This window comes from Prionailurus viverrinus, chromosome C1, assembly GCF_022837055.1.
Source record: "Prionailurus viverrinus isolate Anna chromosome C1, UM_Priviv_1.0, whole genome shotgun sequence".
NCBI lineage: Eukaryota > Metazoa > Chordata > Mammalia > Carnivora > Felidae > Prionailurus > Prionailurus viverrinus.
Window position 1 is genome coordinate 179,960,981 of NC_062568.1, and position 25,827 is coordinate 179,986,807.

The 25,827-nt window shown below is 58.8% G+C and overlaps 4 protein-coding genes across 18 annotated transcripts in view; 1 reads left to right on the forward strand and 3 right to left on the reverse strand.

Annotated features, from left to right (window-relative positions):
• Positions 1 to 7,475, forward strand: part of SLC6A9 (solute carrier family 6 member 9) — a 31,525-nt gene extending 24,050 nt beyond the window's left edge. For 4 of the 5 annotated variants that reach the window (XM_047871747.1, XM_047871750.1, XM_047871751.1 and 1 more), the window contains 9 exons: positions 987 to 1,119; positions 1,345 to 1,479; positions 1,571 to 1,674; positions 2,291 to 2,528; positions 2,619 to 2,753; positions 2,862 to 2,961; positions 3,051 to 3,151; positions 5,909 to 6,079; positions 6,158 to 7,475. In XM_047871747.1, the coding sequence (XP_047727703.1) occupies positions 987 to 1,119; positions 1,345 to 1,479; positions 1,571 to 1,674; positions 2,291 to 2,528; positions 2,619 to 2,753; positions 2,862 to 2,961; positions 3,051 to 3,151; positions 5,909 to 6,079; positions 6,158 to 6,388 (1,348 nt within the window). In that variant the 3' untranslated portion in view covers positions 6,389 to 7,475. The remainder of the gene's footprint in view (positions 1 to 986; positions 1,120 to 1,344; positions 1,480 to 1,570; positions 1,675 to 2,290; positions 2,529 to 2,618; positions 2,754 to 2,861; positions 2,962 to 3,050; positions 3,152 to 5,908; positions 6,080 to 6,157) is intronic. The other variant, XM_047871748.1, reaches the window with a different exon arrangement.
• Positions 7,435 to 11,477, reverse strand: CCDC24 (coiled-coil domain containing 24). 10 transcript variants are annotated; one of them, XM_047871760.1, is made up of 9 exons: positions 10,969 to 11,477; positions 10,666 to 10,838; positions 10,270 to 10,445; positions 10,016 to 10,132; positions 9,419 to 9,496; positions 8,813 to 8,867; positions 8,286 to 8,355; positions 8,097 to 8,175; positions 7,435 to 8,010 (listed from the first exon to the last, which is right to left on the reverse strand). In XM_047871760.1, exons 1-9 carry the CDS (start codon positions 11,081 to 11,083, stop codon positions 7,878 to 7,880), a joined length of 996 nt encoding a protein of 331 aa, XP_047727716.1. In that variant the 5' UTR covers positions 11,084 to 11,477; the 3' UTR covers positions 7,435 to 7,877. The 10 variants fall into 10 exon arrangements, with proteins under 10 accessions (XP_047727716.1, XP_047727712.1, XP_047727713.1 ...); XM_047871756.1 differs by having other exon boundaries at positions 7,435 to 8,014; XM_047871757.1 differs by having other exon boundaries at positions 10,270 to 10,473; positions 10,619 to 10,838.
• Positions 11,478 to 11,570: 93 nt separating this feature from the next.
• On the reverse strand, positions 11,571 to 21,302 carry B4GALT2 (beta-1,4-galactosyltransferase 2). Its single transcript, XM_047871753.1, is given in 9 exon segments — positions 11,571 to 12,454; positions 15,048 to 15,152; positions 15,264 to 15,386; positions 15,558 to 15,748; positions 18,573 to 18,808; positions 19,020 to 19,308; positions 19,310 to 19,376; positions 20,458 to 20,614; positions 20,908 to 21,302. Coding segments are annotated over 8 exon segments (1,197 nt in total). The 5' UTR covers positions 20,493 to 20,614; positions 20,908 to 21,302; the 3' UTR covers positions 11,571 to 12,303.
• An 883-nt stretch (positions 21,303 to 22,185) lies between these two features.
• On the reverse strand, positions 22,186 to 25,563 carry ATP6V0B (ATPase H+ transporting V0 subunit b). 2 transcript variants are annotated; one of them, XM_047873845.1, is made up of 8 exons: positions 25,394 to 25,563; positions 24,586 to 24,634; positions 24,250 to 24,333; positions 24,044 to 24,121; positions 23,767 to 23,836; positions 23,594 to 23,645; positions 23,187 to 23,377; positions 22,186 to 22,486 (listed from the first exon to the last, which is right to left on the reverse strand). In XM_047873845.1, the coding sequence occupies exons 1-8, from the start codon at positions 25,458 to 25,460 to the stop codon at positions 22,460 to 22,462; spliced, it is 618 nt and encodes a 205-aa protein (XP_047729801.1). In that variant the 5' UTR covers positions 25,461 to 25,563; the 3' UTR covers positions 22,186 to 22,459. The 2 variants fall into 2 exon arrangements, with proteins under 2 accessions (XP_047729801.1, XP_047729802.1); XM_047873846.1 differs by lacking the exon at positions 25,394 to 25,563 and adding an exon at positions 24,925 to 24,945.
• Between the last annotated feature and the right edge of the window lie 264 nt (positions 25,564 to 25,827).

The following is a 25,827-nucleotide window of genomic DNA, read 5'->3' on the forward strand; positions in this document are numbered from 1 at the left end:
CAAGGAGAGACCGTGACGATGCTCCTATAAAAACCCTTCAGAAGCTTCCCATTGCTCTTAGGATAAAATTCAAACTTCTTGGCCTTGACTTTGTGGCTTCTTATAATCTGGCTTCTTCCTATCCTTCACCCTTCTCTATTCCCTTTACCTTCTGTTCTAGCCTCACTGAGCTGCTGACATGCCCAGGCTAGGCCGTGTTATTTATTTCATGACCCCCTGTCCTCCTGCATGCTGCTGCCCCAGCCTGGCATGCACTTCCTCCTCCCAATTCCTCAAACCTTAGCTCTAGCCTCACCTCTTCCGGGAAGCCTTCCAGTGTGCCCCTCCCCGTGGCATTGAGACGCCCTTCCTGGTGGTACCCAGGTGCCTGATTCAGGTCTGTATGCACAGCACCTAGCACAGGGCCTGGCACATAAGTGTCCGATCGATTGAAAGGGCACTGCTGGTGTGGCATAGGGCGCCAGATAGAGCCACACATACCTAGGGGAGGAATTCTGGTTCGAGCCTAGGCCTGTACGCCCCAGGGCCTCCCGTCTTTACTCAGCACTCCACCATCTCCCTCGGTTCATCAGAGATGGAGAAGACTAGTGTGGGTGAAAAGCTCACAGAAAGCTTCCTGGAGGAGGTGACGCCTGATAGGATATGTCCAGTCTAGAGGAGAAGATGTTACTGAAGGGAGAAACGCACAAGCCAGGGCCTGGGATGGGCCCGGTTGGGAGTGAGACCTCCACACCCGAGGGGCTGAGGAGGCTGGCCTCCAGGCGCCCTTGAGGGTCCTGGGAGAGGCTGCAACCAGTGGAGTCTTAGGGCAGCAGGCAGAGGGGGTAGGGCAGGGTTAGCTGGGGCTGGGGCCTTACAGTGACACCCTCCTCATACATGCGAGGACCTCTTGAGAAAGGAGGGAGCTGCCAGGCTGGGCCCCGGGCCTTGGGAATCTGTTGCTGGGGTCAGGGTCCGGCCTTCAACCAGCGTATCCCCTTCCCCAGGCTCTATGTGCTGAAGCTGTCAGACGACATCGGGAACTTTGGGGAGGTGCGACTGCCCCTCCTCGGCTGCCTCGGTGTCTCCTGGGTGGTGGTGTTCCTCTGCCTCATCCGAGGGGTCAAGTCTTCAGGGAAAGTAAGTACCCCTCCCTCAGCAGGGTCTGTGCCCACCCAGAAAGATCCTGCCTCCCCTGCCGGGGTGGTGTGTAGGAGTCGGGGGCAGGCGGTGATGAAGGGACATGAGAGGGGAGGAGGAACCGGAGGGCCGGCCGTGGTTGGGGGGCCGGGGAGGGGGCGCCCAGGGCAGGAAGAGCTTGGAGGAGTCCAGTGGAGGATCTTGCACCTTGCATCTTGCACGCAGGTGGTATATTTCACAGCCACATTTCCCTATGTGGTGCTGACCATCCTGTTCGTCCGCGGCGTGACCCTGGAAGGAGCCTTCACGGGCATCATGTACTACCTGACCCCACAGTGGGACAAGATCCTGGAGGCCAAGGTGGGCTGTGGAGGAGGGCCTGGAAGGGGCAGGGAGGGGCAGAGAGGTGCCTGCCTCTGACCCCAGCTGCTCTGCCCGTCCTGCCCCACAGGTGTGGGGGGACGCCGCCTCCCAGATATTCTATTCGCTGGGCTGTGCGTGGGGAGGCCTCATCACCATGGCATCCTACAACAAGTTCCACAACAACTGCTACCGGTGAGACTCTCCCTGCCAGCCCGGGGCTGCCCCTCTACCCTGCAGCCTTCCCCAGGAGTCCCCAGACCCCCAGGTCCAGTGCAGCCCCCTGGACCCCCTGCTAGGGCCCTCCATTCCACTCACGGCCTTGAGGTCCTGGGAATGCTGAGTCTGGATCCGGCCACTGGAGAACACAGAAGAAGGTGGGGACAGTGATGCCCCAGGGGTCTGTGAGGACTCAAGAGCCTCAACCTACTTGAAAAGGCCCAGAGCAGGGGCATCTGGGTGGCTCAGTCGGTTAAGTGTCTGACTTCGGCTCAGGTCACGATCTCTCAGTTCGTGGGTTCGAGCCCCGCGTCTGGCTCTGTGCTGACAGCTCGGAGACTGGAGCCTGCTTCGGATTCTGTGTCTCCCTCTCTCTCTGCCCCTCCCCCACTGGTTCTCTCTTTCTCTCTCTCTCTCAAAAATAAATAAATAAACTTTAAAGAAAAAAAATAAAGAAAGGCCCAGAGCAGACCAGGAAAGAGGTTGGGGGGCCTTCTGTTCCTAGAGCTTTCCATCTCAGTTCTTCTCTCAGCCCTAACTGGGCAAAGGGAAGCAAATTGCACATCCTGAGCCCCATTTTCCTCCCCAACAGGGACAGCATCATCATCAGCATCACTAACTGTGCCACCAGCGTCTATGCTGGCTTCGTCATCTTCTCCATCCTGGGCTTCATGGCCAATCACCTGGGTGTGGACGTGTCCCGTGTGGCTGACCACGGCCCTGGCCTGGCCTTCGTGGCTTACCCTGAGGCCCTCACGCTGCTGCCCATCTCCCCGCTCTGGTCCCTGCTCTTTTTCTTCATGCTCATCTTGCTGGGGCTGGGCACTCAGGTATGAGGTGCAGGACCTGGGCCAGTGGCCTGGGGAGGGAGGAGGCAGGGCCAGAAGCCAGGCCCCTGCTCTGATGGCCACATCCTGCAGTTCTGCCTCCTAGAGACACTGGTCACAGCCATTGTGGATGAGGTGGGAAATGAGTGGATCCTGCAGAAGAAGACCTATGTGACCTTGGGCGTGGCTGTGGCTGGCTTCCTACTGGGCATCCCCCTCACCAGCCAGGTAAGACCTGAGGGAAAAGCTGGGCTGGAGTTGCCAAGGTAGGGGGGCATAGTGGGTGGGGGAGCCCAGCCTCAGGCACCCCCGGCTCAGCTGCCCACTGGCCCGTAGGCAGGCATCTACTGGCTGCTGTTAATGGACAACTACGCGGCCAGCTTCTCCTTGGTTGTCATCTCCTGCATCATGTGTGTGTCCATCATGTACATCTACGGTAAGTGCCTGAGCTTCTGTGGCCTCTCTGGGCCCAGCCCCCGCCTATCCAAGCTGCTCTCCCAGCCCTGCTGACACCGCTCTCTCCAGGGCACCGGAACTATTTCCAGGACATCCAGATGATGCTGGGATTCCCGCCGCCCATCTTCTTCCAGATCTGCTGGCGCTTTGTCTCTCCGGCCATCATCTTTGTAAGTTCCGGGGCTGGCCCCTCCCTCCCTGCTGCCCCCAGGCGAGTGTCCTTCTCTTGGGAACCAGCAGAGGGAGAACAGGAGCCCATTCATCTGGCCAGAGCTCCCCGACGGGGTCTCTGCATCCACAACTCTGGCCATTGGGAGACGGAGAGAGGTTGCATAGTCAGGCGGAGACTTAGAAGCAAGCACCCAGGCACTGGCCTGGGGTTAGGAAGGGAGCATATAGAGCCCTGGATTTGACTGAAGACAGTGCCCAGCCTTGGAAGGGGAAAGCAGGCTGGCAGCAGCTGAGAGCTGGCCATCCCTGCCTCCTTGGCGTTCCTGCCTGGTATCCCCAGAGAGGTCTCAGGAACAATTAGTGATATTGGTGTCAGCTCCATTGGCTTTGCTGAGCTCCTGCCTCCAACCCCTCTTAGCTGAGGTGCCTGGAGTACGTGGTGTGAATGCGTGAGTGTTCCAGAAGCGGGTGGTACAAGTCAGATGTCAGCTCAGGGTCAGGGGCAACCTCTTAAGCCTTCCAGACTTGGGAGAGGGAAGATCTCCACCAGTATTCAACACCTGGGAAACTCCCACGAGGGAGATGAATTGGTGGAGGGAACTTCCCCATGGCCAGCAACCAGGCATTTTCTGCACGGTGTTCATGTATCGACTCATGTGATACAACTCTCGGGTATCGTTATTATTCCCACTTTACAGATGAGGAAATGGAGGCACAGAGATGTTAAGTAATCGACCGAAGTTTACACAGCTAATAAATGACAGAGCCAGCCTTCAAAGCAGGTAGTCCAATCTGGAGCCTGCAGGCTGGGCCAGTGCTACACTAGAAACACCCACAGGAAGGGGGAGCGCTCCATGGACTACTATCTGATTTTGCCCCCTTATGGTCAGGGTGGGAGGAAGGGGCACAAAGTGTTTGACAGTGAAGTGGTCACTCCGCAAAGAGGCAGGGCCATCTCTGAGTGACGGGAGGGTCAGCCCAGTGGCAAGGGCAGCATTCAGTCACGTTCCCGTCAAGCCCAGCTTCTCTGTGCCACAGGGAGCTCATCACCGGATTTCCACTTTGGCTCACGTTTCTGGGTGCGGTGGGGAAGGCCCCTGAGGGCTGAGGCCTCCACCACATGGGGGGTGTGGGATCTTCCCCGAGGCTGGCACAGGCACCAGCTCTGGCCACTGGCCCAGCTTTGAAACAGGAGGAACGGAAGCCTCCTGTAAGTGGTGGGAGGCCAGGGAGGCCAGACATTGCTGCCAAGCGCCCTGCTCTCCGGGGGTTGTGGCTGAGGCCGTGCCCAGGACCAGCCTGAGGGGAGCTCATCCTCTAGAGCTCCGAGGAGGCTGCCACCCTGGGCAGAGACCTGGGGTACCGGCCAAGGCAGGGAAGGAGGCAGGAAGGAGATGGGCACAAGAAGCTTCCAGAGGGGCAGCCTTGGCCTGGGTCCCGTGTCTCTGCGAGATTGAGGCAAGGTGGGCAGTGCCCTCTCTGTGCTCAGAAAGCCAGGCTGGAGTCACCTTAAGGTGAGGACTCCAGGCCCCGTGGACTCGTGTGTCTGGGCTGTTGTGTCTTCTCTGGGAGCTTTACTTCTTTATATTTCTGAAAAACTCTTTTTGACAAACCATCTTTTTCCGTCAGGGATCAGGATCTAGTTCCATTCGGGAAACTTGACATAAGCTTTCACTATGTGCAGCATCCCAGGAGGGCCCCCCACTGGCTGTGGGTCTTGCTCTCCTGAATTTGGTCACTGGGATGCATCTGAGAGCTCAGGAGGCCGATGCTGAGCCCTCCTGGTGAGTGGCGCACACATACCCAGGCCCTCTGGGTGGTCCATGAGCCACCCGCCCATCTTTCCGCTTCCTTAGTTTTTTTGCTGTTGCTGCTGCGGCCCCAGGCTCCACTTCCCGTCCCACTCATCTCTTTCCAAAGCGGCTCCTGGCCTCCAGCCTGACACCCATCATTTCTAGCCTTTGGGGCCTCCCCGGGCTGTCACCCTCTCTACAGCCATAGAGAGGGCTTCGCTCTCCCCTCTCCCCCATTGCCCCCACCTCTCTGCACAAGTCAGTTCAGATCAGCAAATGAGGTTGTGCCGGGCACTGTGCTGGGCCCTAGAGACCCAGAGCTGAGGCAATCCCAGGAGCTCCCCAGGCTATGGGAAACATTAAACGCTTAGCAGACAGAAAATGCCATTGAGAGCCCTTTGAGGAAGAGGGATGAGAAATCTGGAGAGCTTCTTGAAGGGGGCGACATCTGCACAGCATCTGACAAAAGGAAAATGTAGAGGATTCTCCAGAATAAATGAAGAGGGAGGAAAATGCTGGGTGCAGTCAAGACATTGAGACAAGGGTCATGTGGCCAGAAGGATGAGCTGAGATCTGGATGTGAGTTGGTAAAGCCCTAAGGCCAAGGATTTGGTCTTACTTCAGTAGGCACTAGGGAGCCATTGCGAGTCTTTGAGCAGAACTGACCGACTTCAAAGGGGACATCGATCGTTCCCTGGCTGATTCAGGATTATGGCGAAGATGGACCTCTCCTCTTCCGCAATGCCTACCTGCCCACCATGCCTTGGCCTCTGGTTCCTTCCACTTCTTCCACTACCCGAAACTTGACTTTGCCCCTGTCCTTCCCCAAAAATGTCTCTTTCTAGTTTGGGAAACTGGAGAGGAAGGAAAGGAGTGCTGAGAGGAGGACCGAGCCCCGGGGAAAGGCGGGGGTGGAGAGTACTGGGCAGGCCTCACGTGCACTCCCATCCCTCCTCTCTGCAGTTCATTCTCATTTTCACGGTGATCCAGTACCAGCCAATCACCTACAACCACTACCAGTATCCAGGCTGGGCTGTGGCCATCGGCTTCCTCCTGGCTCTGTCCTCCGTCATTTGCATCCCTCTCTATGCCCTGTTCCAGCTCTGCCGCACAGATGGGGACACCCTCCTCCAGGTGAGGGGTGGGGGCAGGCAGCAGCTAGCTGAACCGGGAGGGGGTGGGTGGATGGGGCTTAATGGCTTCTTTCTGAAGTGCCCTGCCCACCCCCCATGTCTACCTCTCCTGCAGCGTTTGAAAAATGCCACAAAGCCAAGCAGAGACTGGGGCCCCGCCCTCCTGGAGCACCGGACTGGACGCTATGCCCCCACCATACCGCCTTCTCCTGAAGATGGTCTTGAGGTCCAGCCGCTGCACCCAGACAAAGCCCAGATCCCCATGGTGGGCAGTAACGGCTCTAGCCGTCTGCAGGACTCCCGGATATGAGCACAGCTGCCCGGGGAGTGCCCCACCCCCGCCCATGCTCCCACCACAGAGACTGGGGAGACAGGGGACAGGTGTCACCGCCTGCCCCTGCCATGCCCTGGCCAGGGTGGCTGCTGTCACCTTGGCCATCACTGGTAGCGTGGTCATTTGTGCTCGTGTCCCCAGTGTTTACAGGTCCCTTGGATGCCAAGATGGCAGCTGGGGATGGGTGTGGGCGATGGGAGGGTCGGTGGGGGGCCCAAAGCACTTTGGAGGGGTCTCAGGCCAGGTCCCCAGAGATCTGCTGGGCTTTACCTGGCCTCTGATGCCCCCACACTCTGCCCTGAGCTGAGGTTCTAGGTTGGCCCCCCACCTGTCCCCCTCCTTAGGCCTCCAGCCTCCTGACCAGTGTTCCTGCCCTCAGAGCAGACCCCAGCCCTGCCCAGGCAAATTTGGGTCTTCCTACCTGGGAGCAGGGTGACGGGCTAAGGGGCTATACAGTGTTACTCGTCAGGCTGTGCCACCCAGCCCTGTTTGTCTGTGTAATTATTTTTGTAAAAATTGTATTATCGTGGTTGCCACTCCCATGCCCCCAGCCTTGGGCCCCGTCTGTCTTCCAGGCCTGCCTGGACCTCACTTGGCTGCTCTGGGGTCTCCACACCTCATTCCAGCCCTAGCTGTCAGGCCCAGCCAGCAGAGGCCCATGACCCAGCAGCCTGCCCAAAGCACTAGTTTCTGGGGGGTAGGGGTGGGGTGCTGCTCAGCAGGAGGTTTGGACCCAGAGCCCTGGGGAAGGGGACCTTACATGAACCCCCCCTTGCCCTCCCTTCACCAGGCGAAAGGAAGGCCCAGGCTTCCCAAACTGGGCTGCCCTTGTTCATGTGCCAAATGGCCCCAGCCTGCGTGCCCCATCCCCTCTCTGGAGCCAGAGCTCCCTCCCCCTGCAGTGTCTGTCTGTCCATCCTCTGTGCCCCTCTGTGCAGTGACAGCCCCAGAACAGCCGCCTCTAATCCTCTGTAGCAATAACGGTGCACCGCCCACCCCTACCCATCCGTGCACCACTAGGATTTTAAAGTCCATAGATTTTAATGAAATTTCTATTCCTGTCTCTGAGCTGCTGCTGTGCTTTGTGTGAGTCCCCCAGGGGGACAAGAGTTGGGGCTGGGATGAGACCTCTGCCTGCCAAGAGTTTGTGGAGGGCTGGGAGAAGAAAGGCCAAAGGCTATGGTCGTCAGAAACAGACACTAGGGACTTGGCGAGGGGGTGGGGCAAGGGCCAGATAGACAGACAGCCTTGGCGTCCTGGCCAGGGCCCATCCAACCAAGACAAGATCTGAAGCGGGCTGGGCCACGGCAGCTGAGAGGTGGCAGCAGAGGATGGGGTGAGCCGAAGCCTACTTTGTGACCGGTCGTTCAGGTTGGGGCCTGGGGTGCTGTACTGGACATTGGAGTAGAAGCTGGCCTTTTCCCAGGGCTGCGCTGAAGCTTCCGTCCCCAGCGGCAGGTGGTAGTCAGGCCTCGAGGCCGGGGGCAGCGCTCCAGAGGAGGGGCAGGCAGGCAGCACCGGAGAGGCTCAGCCCAAACTCCAGAAGCCCCACGGAGGCAAGGCAAGGGTCTGAGACCCTTGGAGGACCCCGCGGGCTGCTGCCTGAACAGGAAAGAGTAGCTGTGAGTGAGCAGTGGCCTGACCCTAGGCCTACCCTGTCAGCCATCCACCTGCTCCGGTTTACCTATGGCTGGAAGAGACACAGGAAGGCCTCAGAGGCACCTGCAGCTCTTGTTGCATGGCCACCTTCTGTTCCCGTAGCTCTGGAGGACAGGTGTACCTGAGTCACAGCACCCAGGAGTTCCAGGGTGTGTAAAAGTGTGGGGCAGGGGGCAGCAGGCTGGGTGCTCTGGGGTCCACTTGGGATCCTTACCTGCCAGGGTGGGCTCTAGGGTGGCCTCAGAGGGCTGGGATGCCCCTGTATACTCCTCTTCCAGGCGGCGCTGCAGGGAGAGCTGGCTCAGTGCCCCGGCCACAGGCAGGGGAGGGGCAGGGCAGGATACAGAGGCCATGATCCCATGGCAGGACCCCAAAACCAGCCCAGGCAGTCCCTGGGGACAGCACACTCCCACCCTCCACCCAAAAAGCCCAGCTTGGTAAAGTGCTGGCTGGCTTGGACTCAGACTTAGGGAAGGGAAGGAGCCAAGGACCAGGGGCAAATTTCACAAGTTAATCTAAAAGTGCTGACCTTGGACTTAGGGGCTCAACCAGAATCTTCTGGATTCACACACACACAGGGAACGTGCACGTGTGAGAAAAGGACACAGGACTCGCACACCTTTACATGCACATACGCACAGGGACATGCCCGTTTGTGGGTCTCACACACCAGGTGAGAGGCAGGTGAGTCTACACTCAGCAGAAGGGCTCTGGGCAGCGAAGCCCAGGGCCGCAGCTCACCTGCAGGATGGGGATCATCCTCTCCAACATGTGACACTCCTCCTCCAGGAGGCTCCTGGGACACATGGGAGTAAGGCAGCCAGGACCAGTGCCACAGGACTGTCTCAGCTGAGCCGTCCACATAGCGCTAACCTCCAGCTTTCACCTCCACCAGGCCCTCCTTCCTCAGCCCACTTTGCTCTCTGTGGCCGGGTGCTGGCCCAGCCTTCCAGCCCTTGCGGGCCTCTCCCTGGGCAGGATGTGTCCGTCCCTTGCCTCCCTCACAGTGCCCACCATCCTCTCTATTGCATGGGCCTCGTCCTGCCTCCATTCTGCCCTGCATCACGGCCATTCCTCTTCTCAAAACCTTCCGTGGTTCCCCACCTCAGGATAAAAATCCTCGGGGCTCAGCGCCTGCTGGCATCCATCATTAACCACTTCCTGGAAGCAACTGCACAGGCCCTGCAGCAACCCGCCCTTTCCACCTCTCAGCCTTCCCCTCCTGGTCTCCCCACCAGGTGTGCGGCCTCCTCCTCCTCTCTCACAGTCCAGTCCCAGTACTTCAAGACTGGTCCCAGCCCCATCCTCCCTGTCTCCACCCTCACCACGCACACTCAGGGGCCTCACCGCAGGTGTCTGGCAACCTGGTCGATGCTGGACACGTTCAGCTGGTCCTTGATGACGCTGAGGTCCCTCTGACTGCTGCTGGCAGATGAGGCCAACATCACAACCCCCCCCCCCCCGCCATGTTGCCTCACCCCAGGCCTTCAGGACACGAACGCCACTTCTCCCAGACAATCCTGTGTCTTTTCTCACAAAGGCAACATAACATAGTGCAAAAGGGGAGGAGTTCTGGAGCCTGGGTTTGCAAATGGGCTCTGCCACCCTTCAGTGTGTGTGACCTTGTGCAAGTCGAGTATCCCTTCTGAGTTTTAGTTTCCTCATCTGTAAAAGGGGGCCACTGCTCCCCACAGAGTTGTGTAAGAACTAGAAATAAGTGGCTGCTTCCATTCACTTACGAATGTGCTCCTTTCTCACTTACTTCATTTGGTCCCCAGCGCTCTCTAACCCAGCCCTCACTGATCCATACATGTGGTTGTAGGAGGTCCAGCTCCAGGCCAGGAACTTCTCCGTGGAGCCAGGTGGAACCCACCAGCTGGCTGGGGCCCTCTGCTAAGCAGGGAGCGATCCCTCCTCTCCTACCTAGATTCACCTCCACTTTACCTGGATTCACCAGCTCTCATCTGGAATATCTCCTGTTCTGGCAAATTACACCCAGGCTCCTCCAGGGCAAAGCGCAGGACCCTGGGGCTATACTGGATCCAAACCTGGGTCTGGTCTCTGCAGAAGATCACAGAAAGAAACTCCGAGGCTCCTTCCAGGGAACCATAGGAAGGCAATCCTGGCCCCTTATCAGGCACAGGGCTAGCCCCTCTTAGTTTTGCTGTGGGGCTTAGCCCTAGGTCTGAGGTTCCCACCTGCCCTCGCAGATGGCCTTCTGGCGGAGACCAAGGAGTAGCTGTCTCAGTTCCTGGCGCACGAGGTCTCTTAGGAGGGGCGGTGGTGCCAGAAGGGAGGAGGGGTCAGAGGTGGGTCGGGAGCCAGAGGCTTGGGAGGATCGAGCCTCACGGAGCAGTGACTGTAGCATCACCACCTGCAAGGAGAGCTGGGACACCTTGCGACTGGGGAGAGAAGTGACGGGCGTGAAGGGGGCTGGGGGACTGAGGGGCAGAGAGGAGTCAAGAGGGCTGGGCGGACAGTGAGATGCAGCAAGATCTCGAGAGTTATCGGGCAGGGCCAGGGATCCGGAGGAGGTGGGGAAATTACCCGAATCGTGGGACAGGCCTGGAGTGACCCATCAGCCCACTCCCCACCTCTGCCCGCAGTTCCAGGCTCAGGTCCACCGTCGTCTCCCCCAGAATCCTCTTCACTTCGGGCCGCTCCGGGAGCGGAACGTGCTCCTCTACCAGCACCCACAGCGACGGGGAGTCCCAAGACATGGCCCGCCCGCGCCGCCACTCCGCGACAAGCGGCCCCAGGCTCCGACCTGCGGGAGAGCAGGTCGGAGCGCAGCATCACTACAAGGCTGGTAGTCCAAGGCTGGGCCCTGCCCCTCGCTGGCCTCGCGGGCCACGCCCTCAAGCTTGTCGCGTTCGCCGGCCTCTCCCAAGCCCCACCCTTGTTCTGCCGCCAGTCAGAGACTGGAATTACTGGGTTGGGAGCACTGGCCTCTGGCGCTGTCCCTTCTGCCCCGCTTCTGCCTGACTCTCGGGGGCCGCGATTCCCGGTCATGGCCCCCAGGAGCCGGGCAGTGGAGACCAGGGCCCTAGCCCCGCCTCTTCCGCGCGGCCGTCACCCTGGAGACCGCGCCTCTACCCAGGCCCCGCCCCCAGCCATCCCAGGTGGGGAGGGCGGCGCCAGCTCGCGGGGAGTCGGACCCACGGCGGAGGCAGGTGGTTTGGAAGTCCGACCATCCACAGAGCTCTGACGCCAAGTGCTGTGGGCTCATCTCTGGGCAGCATTCGGCTTCGGGGCAGGTGGGAAGAACCCAGAAATGGGATTCCCCCTGGGATTATTACTTCGTTGCCTCCCCTAGCCCGGAGGCAGCGGCAGGGTAAACCTTTCCTGTTAGGGTTGGCGGAAGTCTCGCGAGCGACTGCGCTTGGAGGGGCCTGGGGAACCAGGACAGCCCGGGCCAGACGGAAGAATTGGGCCAGGTGCCCTCCCACAACACACAGAGGGACCTAGATCCCCAACCCCAAGCAGACAAAGGGGCTGCTCCATTCACGTTTTTTACTAAAGCACCCACACAAGTTTCTGTGCAATGTACAAACAACGAGCCGGCCCTGGGGCTACTGCCTTCTCTCCGAGACAGGGAGGCAAGAACCTGACTGACTGATCTAAGCCCCGCCTGCCCCGCATGCAAAGCCCAACCCCAAGATCCCGGGCAGCGACACAGCACCCCCTCTGGTCCCCTCCTGGGGCTGCTCCTCAGCAGGGGGCGCACCAGAGTTTGCCCCTACAATGTTGAATGAAAAAGGTTTCCCCTCCCCTGGGAGTACGGGGGATCCTCAGGTCTGAGAATTCCCCCTGGAAGCGACACTGCCCCCTAGTCATACCTCCCACTCTTCCAGGCCCTAGAGGGACTCAAGGGGGGAGAAACTGAGGCACAGAGAGGTGGAGTGACCTAGCCCAGGCCACTCGGTGAGGCAGTGCAGGGGCTGGCCCGACCCTGACGGTGAGGGAGGGCTGGGCTGGGGAGAAAGGGGCAGGAAGAAGGGTTGACCCCAGAGAGGGCCACACTTGAGGGGCTTGCCCAGGTTGGAAGTCCCCCAGAGTAGGTTCTGAAACTTCCAGGTGCAGCTGCAGGGGGGGCCTATTGAAGACCCTCCGGAAACAGAGCCCACAGTCTCAGTCCTGGGAGATCCCCCATAGAGCAACCACCAGCCAGGCTATATAGGTCAGTCCTCTGGCAGGCAATCCTTGGCACTGGGAGCCTTTGTCCATTAGTATCAGCCCCGAGGGGGCCATGATGGGGGCCGCCCAATGTCCACTGTGATATTGGTGAAGAGCGGTTGCCGAGACACCTCCAAGACCTGGTACCGCACTGACCCGATGCCATCCCGCTTCATGGTCAGCTTCGTGTTTTGAATCTTGGTAAACCTAGATAAGATGGAAGTGGGTCCAGATCAGGGTTACCCAGTAAACCCAGTAAACCCAGTATGAGATTTCTGGGCTAAGGCTCAAACCACCCTGGCTTCTTCCAGGGATGACTCTGTTCTCTCACCACCCCCTCTGCCCGTCATCTGCTTGGAGCCCTTTTGCTCTGGCATCTGCCTTCAGAACAGAGATCTTAAACCCTTGAATCCAGAACTGTGACACCCTCACAAATCTCTCTCATCTCAAACTTTTCTTCCAAGCCTTAGACCCAGACATGGGTAACCCACAGGCACCTCAAATGTGATGTGTCTTGTGTCGGGTCATCATCTTCACTCCCCAAACCCCTCTTCTCTGTGCTATCTTCCCTGTCCCTCACCACGTACTTACTGAGCAGTCCCCAAGTGCCAGGCTCTGCTCTAAGTACCAGAGACACAGCCATGAACAGCACAGTAAGGTTCTTCCTCTCATGGCAAGTCTATTCCACTAGGGAAGACAGGTAACAGACAAGGAACACATCCGGGTGCTAAGGGAAACAGGAGAGGGAGACCAAGATGGCTGCCTTGGAAGGGGTGAACATGTGACACCACCCTGACAGCAGGGGAAGAGCATTCGGGCAGAGGTAAGCATATCCGGACCCTAAACTGAGAATGAGAATTTGCACAGCAAGGGGTTAGAGCTTAATGGGCCAAGGGCTTAGGAATAGCATGGAGGCTAGAGCATGTAGAGGCGGGGCTATGTAAGTCAGAGAAAGCAGCTTTTTTACTCTGTGAGTGAGAAGACAGGGATTTTTAGCCCATTGCTGGGGTGTGGGGGGGGGGGGGGCAGAGGATGTGAACTGCAGAAGGGCAAGGGGAAACAGGGAAGCTGGTGAGAGGCCACTGCAGTAGTCCAGACAAAATGACAGAGGCGGTGGAGGGAGAGGTGGATGGGCTCAGATGTGTTTTGGGAATGGCACGGACACAACTTGCTGATGGTTTAGACATGTAGGGTGAGTGAAAGAAGAATCCAGGAGAACGGGATCTGAGACAAAAGCAACTAGGTGGATGGAACCACCATCCAGAGTACCTTAAGCCAGAAATGCTGTGCTGTCTTGCCACGTCCTCACCCAAGGCAGATATCACGAACTGATGATGACACCTAGGCCTGAAATAGGACCTAGGCTCCTGGCATGTGCTTCTAGAGCTCTGCTCCCACCCTCATCCCAACTGTTTGGACCTTTCCGGTCCTTCCGAGCTCGAGCTCGGCTTGGATCCCTCTCTGGAGCCATCCCAACACCGAGCACTCTCCCTTGGATGCCCTGCAGCCCCTCTTCTCCCTCCCCCGCTCACCACGTCTGTTATCTGAAACTGCTCTTTCATCAGCTCCCTGTGCCCTGTGCTTCATGCTCCTGCCAAATGTCAACCTTCCACTGGTGCTGCAACCGACCTCCCCACTCTTATATCCTGGGTTCAGAACAGAACAAGCGTACTGCTCCATCTGGGGGCACAGCAGGCGCACACCTATCACACCCCTGGGCCCGGCGGATTCCTCCAAGCCTGGTCGGCTCCCTTCCTGGCCCACCAGCAGCTCTGCCAGCCCTTCACCTTCTTCAAACTCAAAGGGTGATCCTTTCAAACGCAAATCTCATCCTGCCCGTCCCCTGCTTAAAGCCCTTCTGTGACTCCCCAGTGCCCCTGGGACAAAAGTGAAACTCTCATCTTGGGATATGCAACCCCAAACACCCAGCACTGACCCCTCTACTGTCACTCCCAGCCTTCAGAGATTGTAATACCAGACTTTCAGATTCTCGGCATGTTCACATTTCAGACTCCTGCAAATGCTATTCCTTTCCAAACTGACCACCTCCACTAGCCTGGTGAAGATAGCACTGTGCCCAAGGCAGGTGTGTGACAAGTACCTATTGAATAAATAACCTTTCCAAGTTCCGAGTTTACCATCACCTCCTCCAGGAGGACTCCCACCATCACTCCCTCTTTCTGCCAGGACAGTACATGCCCTGAACCTTGTGCTGCAACTGCCTGTCTCCTTCCCTGGAATGAACTTCACATGGGATGTCCAGCTGGGACTGGCTCTGGGCCCCCCTCCCACCAAGGTTAAAGCAGTGCCAGGAAGTGCCGGTCTACACTGCATGCGCCCTCAGGTGCTCCTCCCAGCCAGCACCAGACACCAAATATTGCCGCATCCTCGGGGACGGAGCAGCCCACTCCCGTCTCAGAGAGGCCAGCACTATCTTTCCGCGCCCTGCCCCACATCGCTCAGGCCACCTTTATTGGGTCCCCAGGCCCAGGAGCTGTGCCCGGCGCCTGCTATCTCTTGTCCCATTTGCTCTGGCACAAGGGAGGTCTGTGAGGACACCGACGGGAATGTAATCTACTCGGTGATGATTTGAGCCCTGCCTTTACATTCCTGTCACCCCTCGGAATTAGGAGGACAGAAGTCTGGAGTGAGGCTGAGCTGGGGGCTAGGGAACAGGAATCAGGGATGTGGGAGTCATCTCTAGGAATCGAGGGTCAGGGGCCTTGGGGAAACATCTGGGGATCAGTGGCGCTGGGGAGTCACTTCTAGGGAGTAAGGGATTAAGGGCACTTGGGGTCACCTCTGCGGGTTGGGCTCGTTATGCTTGTCCCGGTCGTGCTTGATCATGCGGTAGCGGCCTATGCGGATGTCTGGGCGCGAGATCTTCATCCCAGTCAGGGAGATCCTGGGGATGGGGACAGACGGGCTGGAGCAGGCACCAGGAAGGGCAAGGAGCCTCGCCCAGTCTGCGCTGCACCTTCTGCACCCGGTCTACTCCCGCCCCGCCCCTACTCACCGGTTGAAGATGTCGTCATCCTCGCCACCCCAGCCCCAGTACTCGTTGGGGAAGCCATTGATTCTCAGAAACTGGGCTTTACTCAGGCCCGACACACCTCCAAAGTACCCAGCATAAGGCAGCCTGTGGCATGGAAGGGCAGGTGTCAGTGAGAGGCCTGAGGGGATTCCAGAGGGAGGGCCAGAGATGGGGTGGGGGAGAGTGTGCCACAAGGGCCAGAAGCAAGGGGACGCTGGGTGTGGTGCAGACAGTAGGGGTGGGGAGTCTGGGTCCAGTTGAGAAAGGAGCCCTCACCGGAAACCAAACTTGTCCATGGCAATGGCAAAGTGGCGGGGCTGGTCACCACAGCGGTACAGGTTTCGGTCATCCATGGGGACCAGGTCCACGTCACTGAAGATGAAGCAGTCATAGGTGGCATCCTCCTTCAGCGCCTCTAGGAAGCCCACGTTGAGCAGCTTGGCCCGATTGAAGGTGTCCTCACCATGCTGGGGTTGGCGCAGGGGAAAGGTCAGTTCTGGGCCTGTGACTGGCAGGCACCTGCCACTCTACCACTGTCCAGAAGTCCCCAGGGGCCTACTACTACCCCCCGCCCCCGCCCTGCCCTCCGAGTGGATCCCCTAAGTCCAGCTTGTTGTCCTGGACCTGACTTCTAAGGCTTTCCATGACCTGGCTCCAGTCTCCTCTCTGGCTGTTGCCTTCAGACCCCATGGCCCAGCTGTACTATGTTCCTCAGCAGCCCCAGAACATGCCAGGCTTTACTGCCTCAAGGCCTCGGTGTTAGCTCTGGAATGCTCTCCTTCTCTGCTTATCAGGCTTATGTCTGGCAAGGCCTCTCTGATCAAACCTCCCCTCCTCGGCATAATTATTCATTCTTTCCTATGAGCCTCACTTATGCCAGTGTCTGGGTAAACTGTGATTCAGAGCTCTCGTTTCACTCCTTTCACCCCTACATTCCAGCACGCCCTACAGCCCTGTCCTTGATGCCAGGCATCATCTTTGTGCTGGTGGGAACCTTAGAGAAGAGCAGCCCTGTATCCCTGCTGAGCACAGTCACAAAATGAGATGAACAATGAATGCCCCAAATGACCAGTGTCTAAGGTAAAGAAACAATGGGGACTGAGCCAATAAGTCTCAGCCACCTGCCCCCTCTGGCTCATCTGGATCCACATCCAACTCCCTGGGCAGACTCTGGGACTGGGACAGGACCTGGCTAGATTCACTGGTCTCCCCAGCAAAATGACAAGCACAGGGTATACAGGCAGCCATGGCCCAGTGAGCCTGGGGGTCCCCTGAGAAATAGGGCTGCAGGGCCAGGCCTCCTTGAGGCTGGGTTCCTGGCCATGCAGGCCCAAGCTCCAAATTCTGGCCAGAGCGAGGAGGATCCCATGGAAGGAGGTGACCCCGAGCCCCTGTCCCAACTCATAAATTACAGACTGGAGCCAGACTGGAGAGGGTGGGCCCTGCTGGAAGAAGAAGAGGAATCCTGGCCCCTCCTTCCCACCAGCCAACCTGGGCCTGACGGGGTGGGAGCTGCTCCCCTAAACCACCTAGCCCCGCTTGCTCTCTTTCCTCCTGGCCCTTCACTTCTCTCCTACCAGCCCTCGCAGCAACTCTGTGTTTTCTCCTGGCTCATCGGCTCTCCTTTCTGACCTCTCTCACCAGCCAGGAGCCCTAGGTTTCTCCCACGCAGCTCATAAGCACGCTCAGTTTTACCCCATCTGAAAAATAAACCTCTCTCTAGCCACCGCCCTACCTTTGCCTTCCCTTCTCAGCAGAGTAGTTTTTTAAAGAGTTGTCTCCAATTGGCTATTTCCATTTTGTCAAATCTGATTCCTTCTTCAACCCACTGCAATCTGCTTCCGCCCCCACCATGCCCCTGAAATGGCTCTCGCTGGGCCCACCTTGTTGCTAAATCCACTGGACGCTTCTTAGTCCACATCCTCACTCCCCCGGCAATACTCACGTAGCCACCATGCTTCCTTCTGGACACTTATTCCTGGGCCTCTGGGACACCACACTCTCCAGGGGCTCCTTGAACATTTCTGGCCAACCTTCACAGCCTCTGTGGCACTGTCCCTTTCTCCACCCATCCCTTTCATACTGGTTTTCTCCTCTCGGGTCCCATGCTCCCTGGGCAGGTTGGATGTTGTTGGGTTTTAAGGACCCTGTGCATGCTGGTGGCTCCCAGATCCCTCTCTGCACCTCAGGCCTCACTCCTGGTCCAACTGCCTCCTGAACATTCCTCTCATACTTCACCCAGACACTCAAACTCATCACATGCAAAAAAGAATTCAGAGTCATGTTCTCCCCCAGACTGGCCCAGTTCCTGTGCTCCCCTCTCACTCACAGGTGCAGCCAACCACCTGGCAAACAGCCAAGAAGAAACCCTCGAGATGCCCTGGCAGAGCAATCTTCCCAATAAGAAACGTACACACCACTCCCTGTTTAGAACCTTCCAGTGGTGCCCTATTACCTGGAGCTCAATTGCTTCACATGCCTCCAGAGACCCTTCTGGATTTGGCCTCCACCAGCAACTCCAGCATCATCTTTGCTACCCACCCTACACGTTGGACTCCACACCTCAGCCAACAGTTCCCGAACACACGAGACCCATTCTCTCACTGGGGCCTGGGGCCTCCAGTCTGTCTGTTGGCTGATGCCTGTTCATCCCTCAGGGCTGGACAGGGCCTCTATGTGCTCCCACAGCACCCTGCTCCGACTCATCACACACCATCTTCCTGGAGTCTACAGAGATCCAAGTCCAAGTATGGGAGTCCCAAGTATGGGAAGGAGGACCTGATCGCATCCTCCCTAGACTCCAGCAGCCAGCCCCAGCGAGGCCCATGGGAAGGCTTAGACACTAAGCTGAGTTCCCGGGCCTCTGCTATGGCCTTGGCCCTGATGCAGACTCCATTTCTCTTTCAGGGTCTAACCCTCCCTCTCCTGGGGCTCCTCCACATCTCCTCACAGCCAGCAGACCCTACATTTCCACCTCCATGGGGCGGGGCCTATCAACCGTAGACAATGGGGCTCATCCCCACTGAGGCCATGCACACACCTGTCGGTGTGCGTGCCAACATTCGCATGCGCACACTCCTCTTCACACACACGCAAACCTTCCTGTGTGTGCGTGGGCGTACACGTAGCCCCAGGCGTACATCCACAGCTCCACACAACCATAGGCAGACAAGAACCCACAGATGCCCCCAACCCCACGGATGCCCCACAAGGCACGTGGGTCCCCACACCTACAGGTGCTTATGGGTTCCCTGGTGGCCGGTGCGCGGCCTGGGGCCACAGGAAACACACCTGGTTGATGACGTAGACGCCATAGCGCAGCCGCTGTCGCCTCAGGATGGGGTGCAGATAGTGGAGCCAGTAGCGTAGGTGGTGCTCCCGGTGTCGAAAGGGGATGATGACTGCCACTGTCTGGGCGGGCGTGCAGTCAGGTGGCGTATAGCGGCCGCCCAGAAGCACGCCTGGGTTCTCCCTCTGCACCCGCTCCAGTGGCATGGGTGAGGTGAACTCAATCAGCAGTCGGCCCACTGCAGGCAGGACGGTAGCGGGAATCAGGCCTTCTTCAGAATCCAGGGACACCAGCCCTCTCCCGCAGCCCAGGGGTGGGCAAGGGAACCCCAGGAACAGCCCTCTCGCGACAGACCCGGAGCCCCAGCGCTCCCATGGGTCATTCCCCAAACCAAAAATGGTCAGGTCTTCTGCCCACCCCAATAGGCAGGCCCCACCCTGCAGGCTCACCAAGACCAGGCGGCGAGTCAGGACAGGGAGGCAGGATGGGAGCCGTGGGGCCCGGCCGGGCACTGGGAGCCTCAGGGAGCCCCGAGCTGGGGGCAGTGGCGTTGGGCCGAGAGAAGTTGGTGCTGCTGCTGGCAGCTGGGTGGAGGGCACGGGCAGGGCCCCGAGCACTGAAGCGGCTGAAGAAGGCCAGGTGCTGGGCGTAGACGTCAAAGTAGAGGATGACGGCCACGAGAAAGTGCAGCAGGCAGAGAAGGAGCACAGCCTTGCACACGCGCTCCAGCGTCCCCCCCCAGCAGTCTGCTCATCCCGCAGGCGGCCGCCGGCCCGCCCGATGGGCCCGGGCATCCGGCTGCCGGCCTGCACAGGGGGAAGAGAGAAACAGACCCAGAAGGTCAGGGCCCTGTGGGCAAGACTACCCACCCCTCTCCCGCCCGCTGCTCACACTCACGGATCCACATCCTCACACTTACCTGCTCGTACCTTGTGATACTCACGGGCTCACATTCTACCTGCAAACAGATACACAGACACGGTCCCTGGCAACTCACTACTCACACATCCTCACACACAAGAGTACTAACCCACATAGGTGTACATTCGTTGTCCTTGCTGACACGCATACACACAAGCACAGCCTCATGTACTCTCACGCTCAGGTGCACGCCCTTACTTGACACACACCCCCATGTGTTCTCAGAAACACGGACACGTGACTTCTAGTCACACTGGTTCATACCTCAACACGGAAACACGTTTATCTGCAGACCCATATGTGTACCTGCGCCCCCAGAGGACAACACCCCACAGGGTAGCATCCTCAACCCAGGACTCGTGGTCTGGGGAAGGGAGACCATTTATTGAGTACCCACCATGCAAGGGGGCTTGGTACTCACGACGTCAGTTAGTCTTCCCAGAAGCATGGTGGGCAGTGGTTGGGTTGGATAGGTACCAGTGGCAAGTAGGCCAGGCCAACTAGGACCAGGCTGGCAAGTGGCCCTCAGCATCCAGGAGGCCCAAATACGAATGAGATGTTTATGGGCTCCCTTCCCTCCGGAGCACGAGGTCAAAATACAGGGTGGGGCATGAGACACCCCTCCTCTAAGACCTCAAGGATTGGGATGAACTTTCTGGCGCCTGCGCAGCACTGCTCGCGCTGATTCCCAGAAGGAACATATGGGCCCTGGAGGTGGGTCCAGCACCAGCAGGCAGGAAAGGGTCTGCCTGGGCCACAGCTCCAGCTGCGGTTCCAACAGAGCACCAACACTTCTGGCAATGCTTCAGGAAGCAGGCTGAGTCTCACAGATACCCAGCAGCACACAACCACAGATACCTGGAGTCCCAGCTAAAGTCACCTGCACTCAGGACACACAGAGAACTACATATAGAGTCACAGACACACCCCAGCGACAGTAACAGTAACGCAGAGTCACACACTCACAAACAAAGCCGCTGCTCCTCGATGTACACAGCCATGCATGCAGGCTCCCCGGCAGCTCAGACGCCCGGCCCCACGTGCAAACATTCCCACCCCTCCCTCCCGGGCAGGGGTTCTGGGTCAGGCTGGCGGCCAGGCTGCGAGGTGCGCTTGGGCGGGGCTGGAAGACAGAGCGGCCTGAACACGTGGCTCCCGGGACGGGGGAGGCAGCGAAGACCCGGTGGGTGTGGAGCCGGGGCGGGGGGTGGGGGGGGCGTGGATGTGGGGCGGGGGGCCGAGGCAAGGAGGAAACGTGAGTGGAGCGCCTCCCCGAGCCACGAGGCCGGGGCGAGCGAGGACAATAAGGGAGGCTGGCAGGGGGCGGGCAGAAGAGTCCGGGGGGGAGCCGAGGGGGAGGGGTGGGGGTGGGGTGGGGAAACGCCAGGCCGGGGTCTGACCGCCGGCGCCTCTCACCGGCTCCTGGGCGGGGATCGCGGGGCCGCGCTCGGGGCGCTCCTGGCGGGGCCGGGTCTGGAATGTCGGGGCCCTGGGCTGGGGGCCGCGCGCGCACCCCTCTCACCCGGCGCTCGGGGCTCAGCAGGGGGTGCCGCTCCTGCTCGGGCTGGGTTCCCGGCTCCCGCGGCTGCGGACGGCTCCGTCCCCCATGGCCCGGCCCCGCCGCCTCCCGCCGCCCGGTCAGCGGCCCCTGCGGCCCCCGGGCCGCCTCCCGCCGCCGCCGCGGGCCATGGAGCCGAGCCGCCCCGGGGGGCAGGGCGGGGCCGGGCGGCCGGGCAGACCCACGGACCCGAGGACCGATGGACCACAGCGCCGCCGCCTCCCTCCCGCGCTACGGCGCCTCGGAGGGGCAGGCCCGGCCGGCGCGCCCGCGCGCGCGCCCCCGCGGCCCCCGCCTCCAGCGCGCCCGCACCCGCCGCGCGCCTCCGCCACCCGCCCCTCCCGCCGGCGGCCAAGCGCGGCGGAGCGAGGGGCCGGGGGTGGCGAGGGACCGGAGAGGGGCGGACATCGGTAAGGTCACTCCAGAGGTTGGATTCGGGGCCTGGATGGGGCGGTGTGGGTGGGTCAAACCCATTTCGGGGTGGGTGTGGGCTGGAGCTCGAACTCCGCCGAAGAAGGGGGCCTGGAAGTTAGGCGACACAAACAGGGAGGTTAGGGATTTGTCAATTCATCGATAGGAACAGGATTAAAGGCCTGCCAGCTGGGCAGGACCCTTAAAGGCGAGGACAGACGTGTGTGGCAGGGGCTTCTAGGGTAACAGGAGGTTGGTTAAGAGACTGCACGGAAGAGGGAGGAACTGGACAGGGCCCTGGGAACAAGGATTCAAATTTGTTACTGGCAGGGGATGGCACTGGGATAGGCAGAGGCAAATGAATGGGCTCCAAGCTCCAGAGGGGTAGAGGGTGATGGATGCCGGAGGGAAGAGCCAGGTAAGCAGATGGCTCATCTGGGCTTAGACAAAACCTTGAAGACATGGGACTAAGGACAGACCCTTCCCCTGCACAATCACCTGGGTCCATATCCCCAGACTCCCTTGTTCCTTTCAATAAGGATGTTCAGGGCTAGAGTCCTTAGCCCAGCACCATACCTCCCCACCCAGGAACTAGTTCTGTCCAGAGTAGAGACTATGCATGAGCCAGAAAAGTGCCAAGAGACTGACATTAGGTTGAGGCCTACAGGCCCGTTTACCCTCCCTCCCCGAAAGAAAGTAGCAAAGGAAGGCAACAGAGGCGGCACTGACCCAGACAAATACCACGTTTATTTCACAAACACCGGGAAAATGGGTTAGGGGTGGAGGTGGGACACAGGTGCACAGCTGCACACGGTCATCAGTGACCCACTTCCCACACTGAGGCTCCAGCCAGGCAGTGCTTCCGAGTTGACAAACAAGTGAGTGCAGGGAGGGCTCTTGAACACAAGCCCCCTGAAAGGCCAAGGATGACAGCTCCAGCTGTCCCAGGAAAACCACAAATAAATAAGAGTGGGACACAGCCCCACCCATACAGATCATCTAGTCACCCATCTTCACTCTCGAGGTCTGCAAAAGAAGAACAGGAGAATCAGACAGAGGCAGAGCAATAGATAAAACAGTGACAAATGACAGATCAGGCCTAGCAAACCCATGGCAGGATGGACAGACCACAACAGATGGATGCTAGACCAGGATGGGCATGCTGTGACAAACACAGATGAACAAGGACAGTCAGACAACCACAGAGTTAGGCGTGGACAGAGAGATGGAGAGAAGTGGCATATGGACAGGACCAGTCACCAAGAGTCAACCCAGCTAAGCACTCAGTCACATTCAGACCATCAGGCTGATCCTTAGCCACGCTTACATATTGTCAAAGACAAGACGCACACAATTCAGACATGCTGTGCTACTGACAGCATGCATACACACAAGCCTGAGAAACATAGTCAAACACACCAAGACAGACTGACACACAGCCAAGATCCCAACCCAGCCTAGACTACAAATAAACAGACAAAAAAAATAACAGAACAGAAAGACTCAATGAAAGACAAAGACACAAAGCAGCAGGGAAATAAACATTACAGTTATCAATGATACCAGATTAGAAAGCTTCAGAGAAACCAAAAAATGGGAATGAAATGGGGGGAGCTATTCAGGGGTTCTATGGTTATAGAGGGAAAGGGAGCACCGTGGCTCCTCTGGAAGGAGAATGAGTCTGGATTGGGGACAAGGACACAGGTTCCCCCAGGGGATTCATCACCTGAAGGATTGCAACAATGACCCCAAAGAGGCCAATGGCACTGCCAAAGATCTCCACGATGAGAATCTTTACAAAGAGGCTGGGGTTCTGTGCATCAGCCAGGGCAGCTCCACTGCCCACGATGCCCACGCAGACTCCACAGAAGAGATTAGACAGGCCCACTGTGAGGCCTGCCCCAAACATGGAGTAGCCTGGGGGGATGGAAAGAGAGTATTGAGGCCAAGCCAGGCACAAGGGGAGAGGAAGACAAGGGCCCAAGATGGACTAATGGGGCCAGTCACCACCCCCAACTCGGCAAAGCAGGCCAAACAAAGTGAGAGACTATCGAAATAAGTCTAAGCTGGGCCATGGAAGGGGGGGAAACAGACATGAAGCCCCAGCTTTTTTTCCTTCACACATCCACCTACCTGCATGGTAGTTTCGATGTCCAATGGCCTGGGGGTCAGTGGCACTGAAAGGCTGTGGGAGACAGAAAAGTAATCCGAAACCACTCCTTATGCCACTCCCCCTCCCTCAATATCACTAAGCATTGTACCCAACACACTGGAATAGATGCCCACCCTACCCTGGTTCTCCATACCTCAGCCATGTTGCTAATCACAATTGCCATGATGATGCCATAGATGGCCACAGCCTCACAGAAGATGATGCTGGTAGTGGTAGTGGTGGGCATGGGGATGGAGAGGAGAAAGATAAGAAAGAAACCAACCTTCGTCCCCAGAGAGTCCCCAGCCACCATTTCCCCCACTGATACCCCACCCCATTGGGGGCTGGTCAGGAGCAGCATGTCAGGTCAAACAAATATGCAGCTCACAATGCAGCTGGTTCTGACAACCATCCGAAGGCCCTACACTTACCTGACCAGGTTCTTGGTCTTGATCCTGGGGGCCTTCACCCCTCCCCCAATGATAGAAGAGCCAGTAATATAGATGCCCCTGGTGGAAGGATAAGAAACTGATGAGCAGAGCCCAAGCTTGTCACTGACCCCAGGATGACTTAAGGACCCAGTGACCACCTGCTATGACTCAGCCCCTCCCCCCAGTCCCACCACCCCAACACTCACCATGCTGCCCCAACCACAGACAGGGAGATAGCCAGACCAATGCCCAAGTTTGACCACATGAAGGGGGAAGTCTCAGTCAGGAACCTGGTGTGGAAACAGGGAGGAAAGCAATTTCAGCCCCAGTGAAGAAGTGGGCACGAGATCCAGCCCCCAACCCCCCCAAGCCCCCCACCCCCCCCCCCCCCCCCCGGTCCTAGATGTTGGGACAAAACATTTCATATCTCCCAAAGGCCCATATCGCAGGTAGCTCGGGATGGGGTGGAGTAGAGGCCTTAGGTCAGAGAGGAAAGGCTGCAGAAAAGCTCCTAGGGGAATCCTCTCCCTGCCCTCCCTTACCATGCCACATCAAAGCGGAAACCCAAGTCAAAAATGGTGTAGCAGATTCCTGCAGCAGTGAGAGAAAAAAAAGGGGGGGGGGGTTAGAGACGGCTCTCCAAAGAGAAGCTTCTCAACTTAGACAAGAAATTGCTGCCCGGCTGATGTGCCATCTCCTCGAAGGTCTGCCTACACCTAGGTCAAGGGAGAGTCCTCAAGCTGGCTTTCGTGTCAAAGCGCGGCTATTCAAATCCCTCTGCCCAGGCCTCCATTTTCTGCCACTCCCTCAGTACCATATCCCCCCCGCCCGGTGACTCCTCCTCCCAGACCAAGTCCATCCACCGGCAGCTACTGGCAGACCTGGACACTCTGGAGAAAAGAAGGGAGCAGAAGCTCTGGCCGAGAACACCAGATTCCACCAGCCCAGTCTGAGCCGCTGTTTACCCAACAAGCTGTGGGTGGGGGAGGGCAAAACGACCGGGAAAAGAGGAACTGGAACAGTCGGCTCGTGACCCAAGCAGGCCCCTCAGGAGCAAGCGAGGGGCGGCAGCAGTGAGACGGGGGGAGGAGGTGGTAGTGACCGAGAGGGACCGGGGCTGCTCTCGCGGCCCCTACCTCCCATCGCCCGCGCCCCTCCTTCAAGGAGCTGGTGATCTGGGTCTCCTCTGTCAGGGTCAGAAGCCCCAACAGGCATGAGGCAAGTCCTCGAGCCTCAGGCACAGGGCCAGCATAGGGGCCCAGCATTCCCGGGACTCCACTTCTCCCTCTGGGCTCTAACCCCACCAGCTCGGACTGGATGTCGGCCCCGCCCGCCAGGGCCCGGCCTCACCCACGACGAGCATGCAGGCCCAAAAGGCCACGAAGACCCCGGAGTAGAGCAGCGCTAGCCCCGTCATGGCGGCAACGACGGCGGGGCTCGGGTCCGTGGGGCCACAGCTAAACCCGCGTCCCTGCGTCCACCGTCCGCCCCGCAGTCTGTCCGCCCGCCCCGCAGCGTCACCTGACTTATCCACGTGACGCGCCCGCACCACGTGACCCCGCGCCGCGTCGCCTCCAGTCTAGGACTTGGCGACGCCGGAACTGCAAGCGCTGAGGATTGTGGTTGTTGTAGTCTTGCGCTTCGGAAGAGGCTCTAGCGTCATTAGTACCTCGACCTCTAGGTGGTCCCTGTCGCGTCTCTCCAAGTCTGCGCCTCCTCAGCCCTGACATTCAGTCCCAGATCGGCCCACCAGCCCTGCAATACACCGGAGCCTGCTCTTGAGC

Bases quoted from the DNA above. Each gene is read 5' to 3' on its own strand.
- CCDC24 (XM_047871754.1), bottom strand. From the start codon at position 11,083: ATGACCGGGAATCGCGGCCCCCGAGAGTCAGGCAGAAGCGGGGCAGAA. The intron at 10,839-10,968 runs GTGGGGCTTGGG...GCTCTCCCGCAG, and splicing joins TGACTGGCGGCAGAACAAGG to GTCGGAGCCTGGGGCCGCTT. The intron at 8,356-8,812 runs GTGAGCTGCGGC...CTCTCCCTGCAG, and splicing joins GGATGATCCCCATCCTGCAG to CGCCGCCTGGAAGAGGAGTA.
- ATP6V0B (XM_047873845.1), bottom strand. From the start codon at position 25,460: ATGACGGGGCTAGCGCTGCTCTACTCCGGGGTCTTCGTGGCCTTTTGG. The intron at 24,635-25,393 runs GTGAGGCCGGGC...TCACTGCTGCAG, and splicing joins GGCCTGCATGCTCGTCGTGG to GAATCTGCTACACCATTTTT. The intron at 23,837-24,043 runs GTAAGTGTAGGG...TACCACTACCAG, and splicing joins AAGACCAAGAACCTGGTCAG to CATCATCTTCTGTGAGGCTG.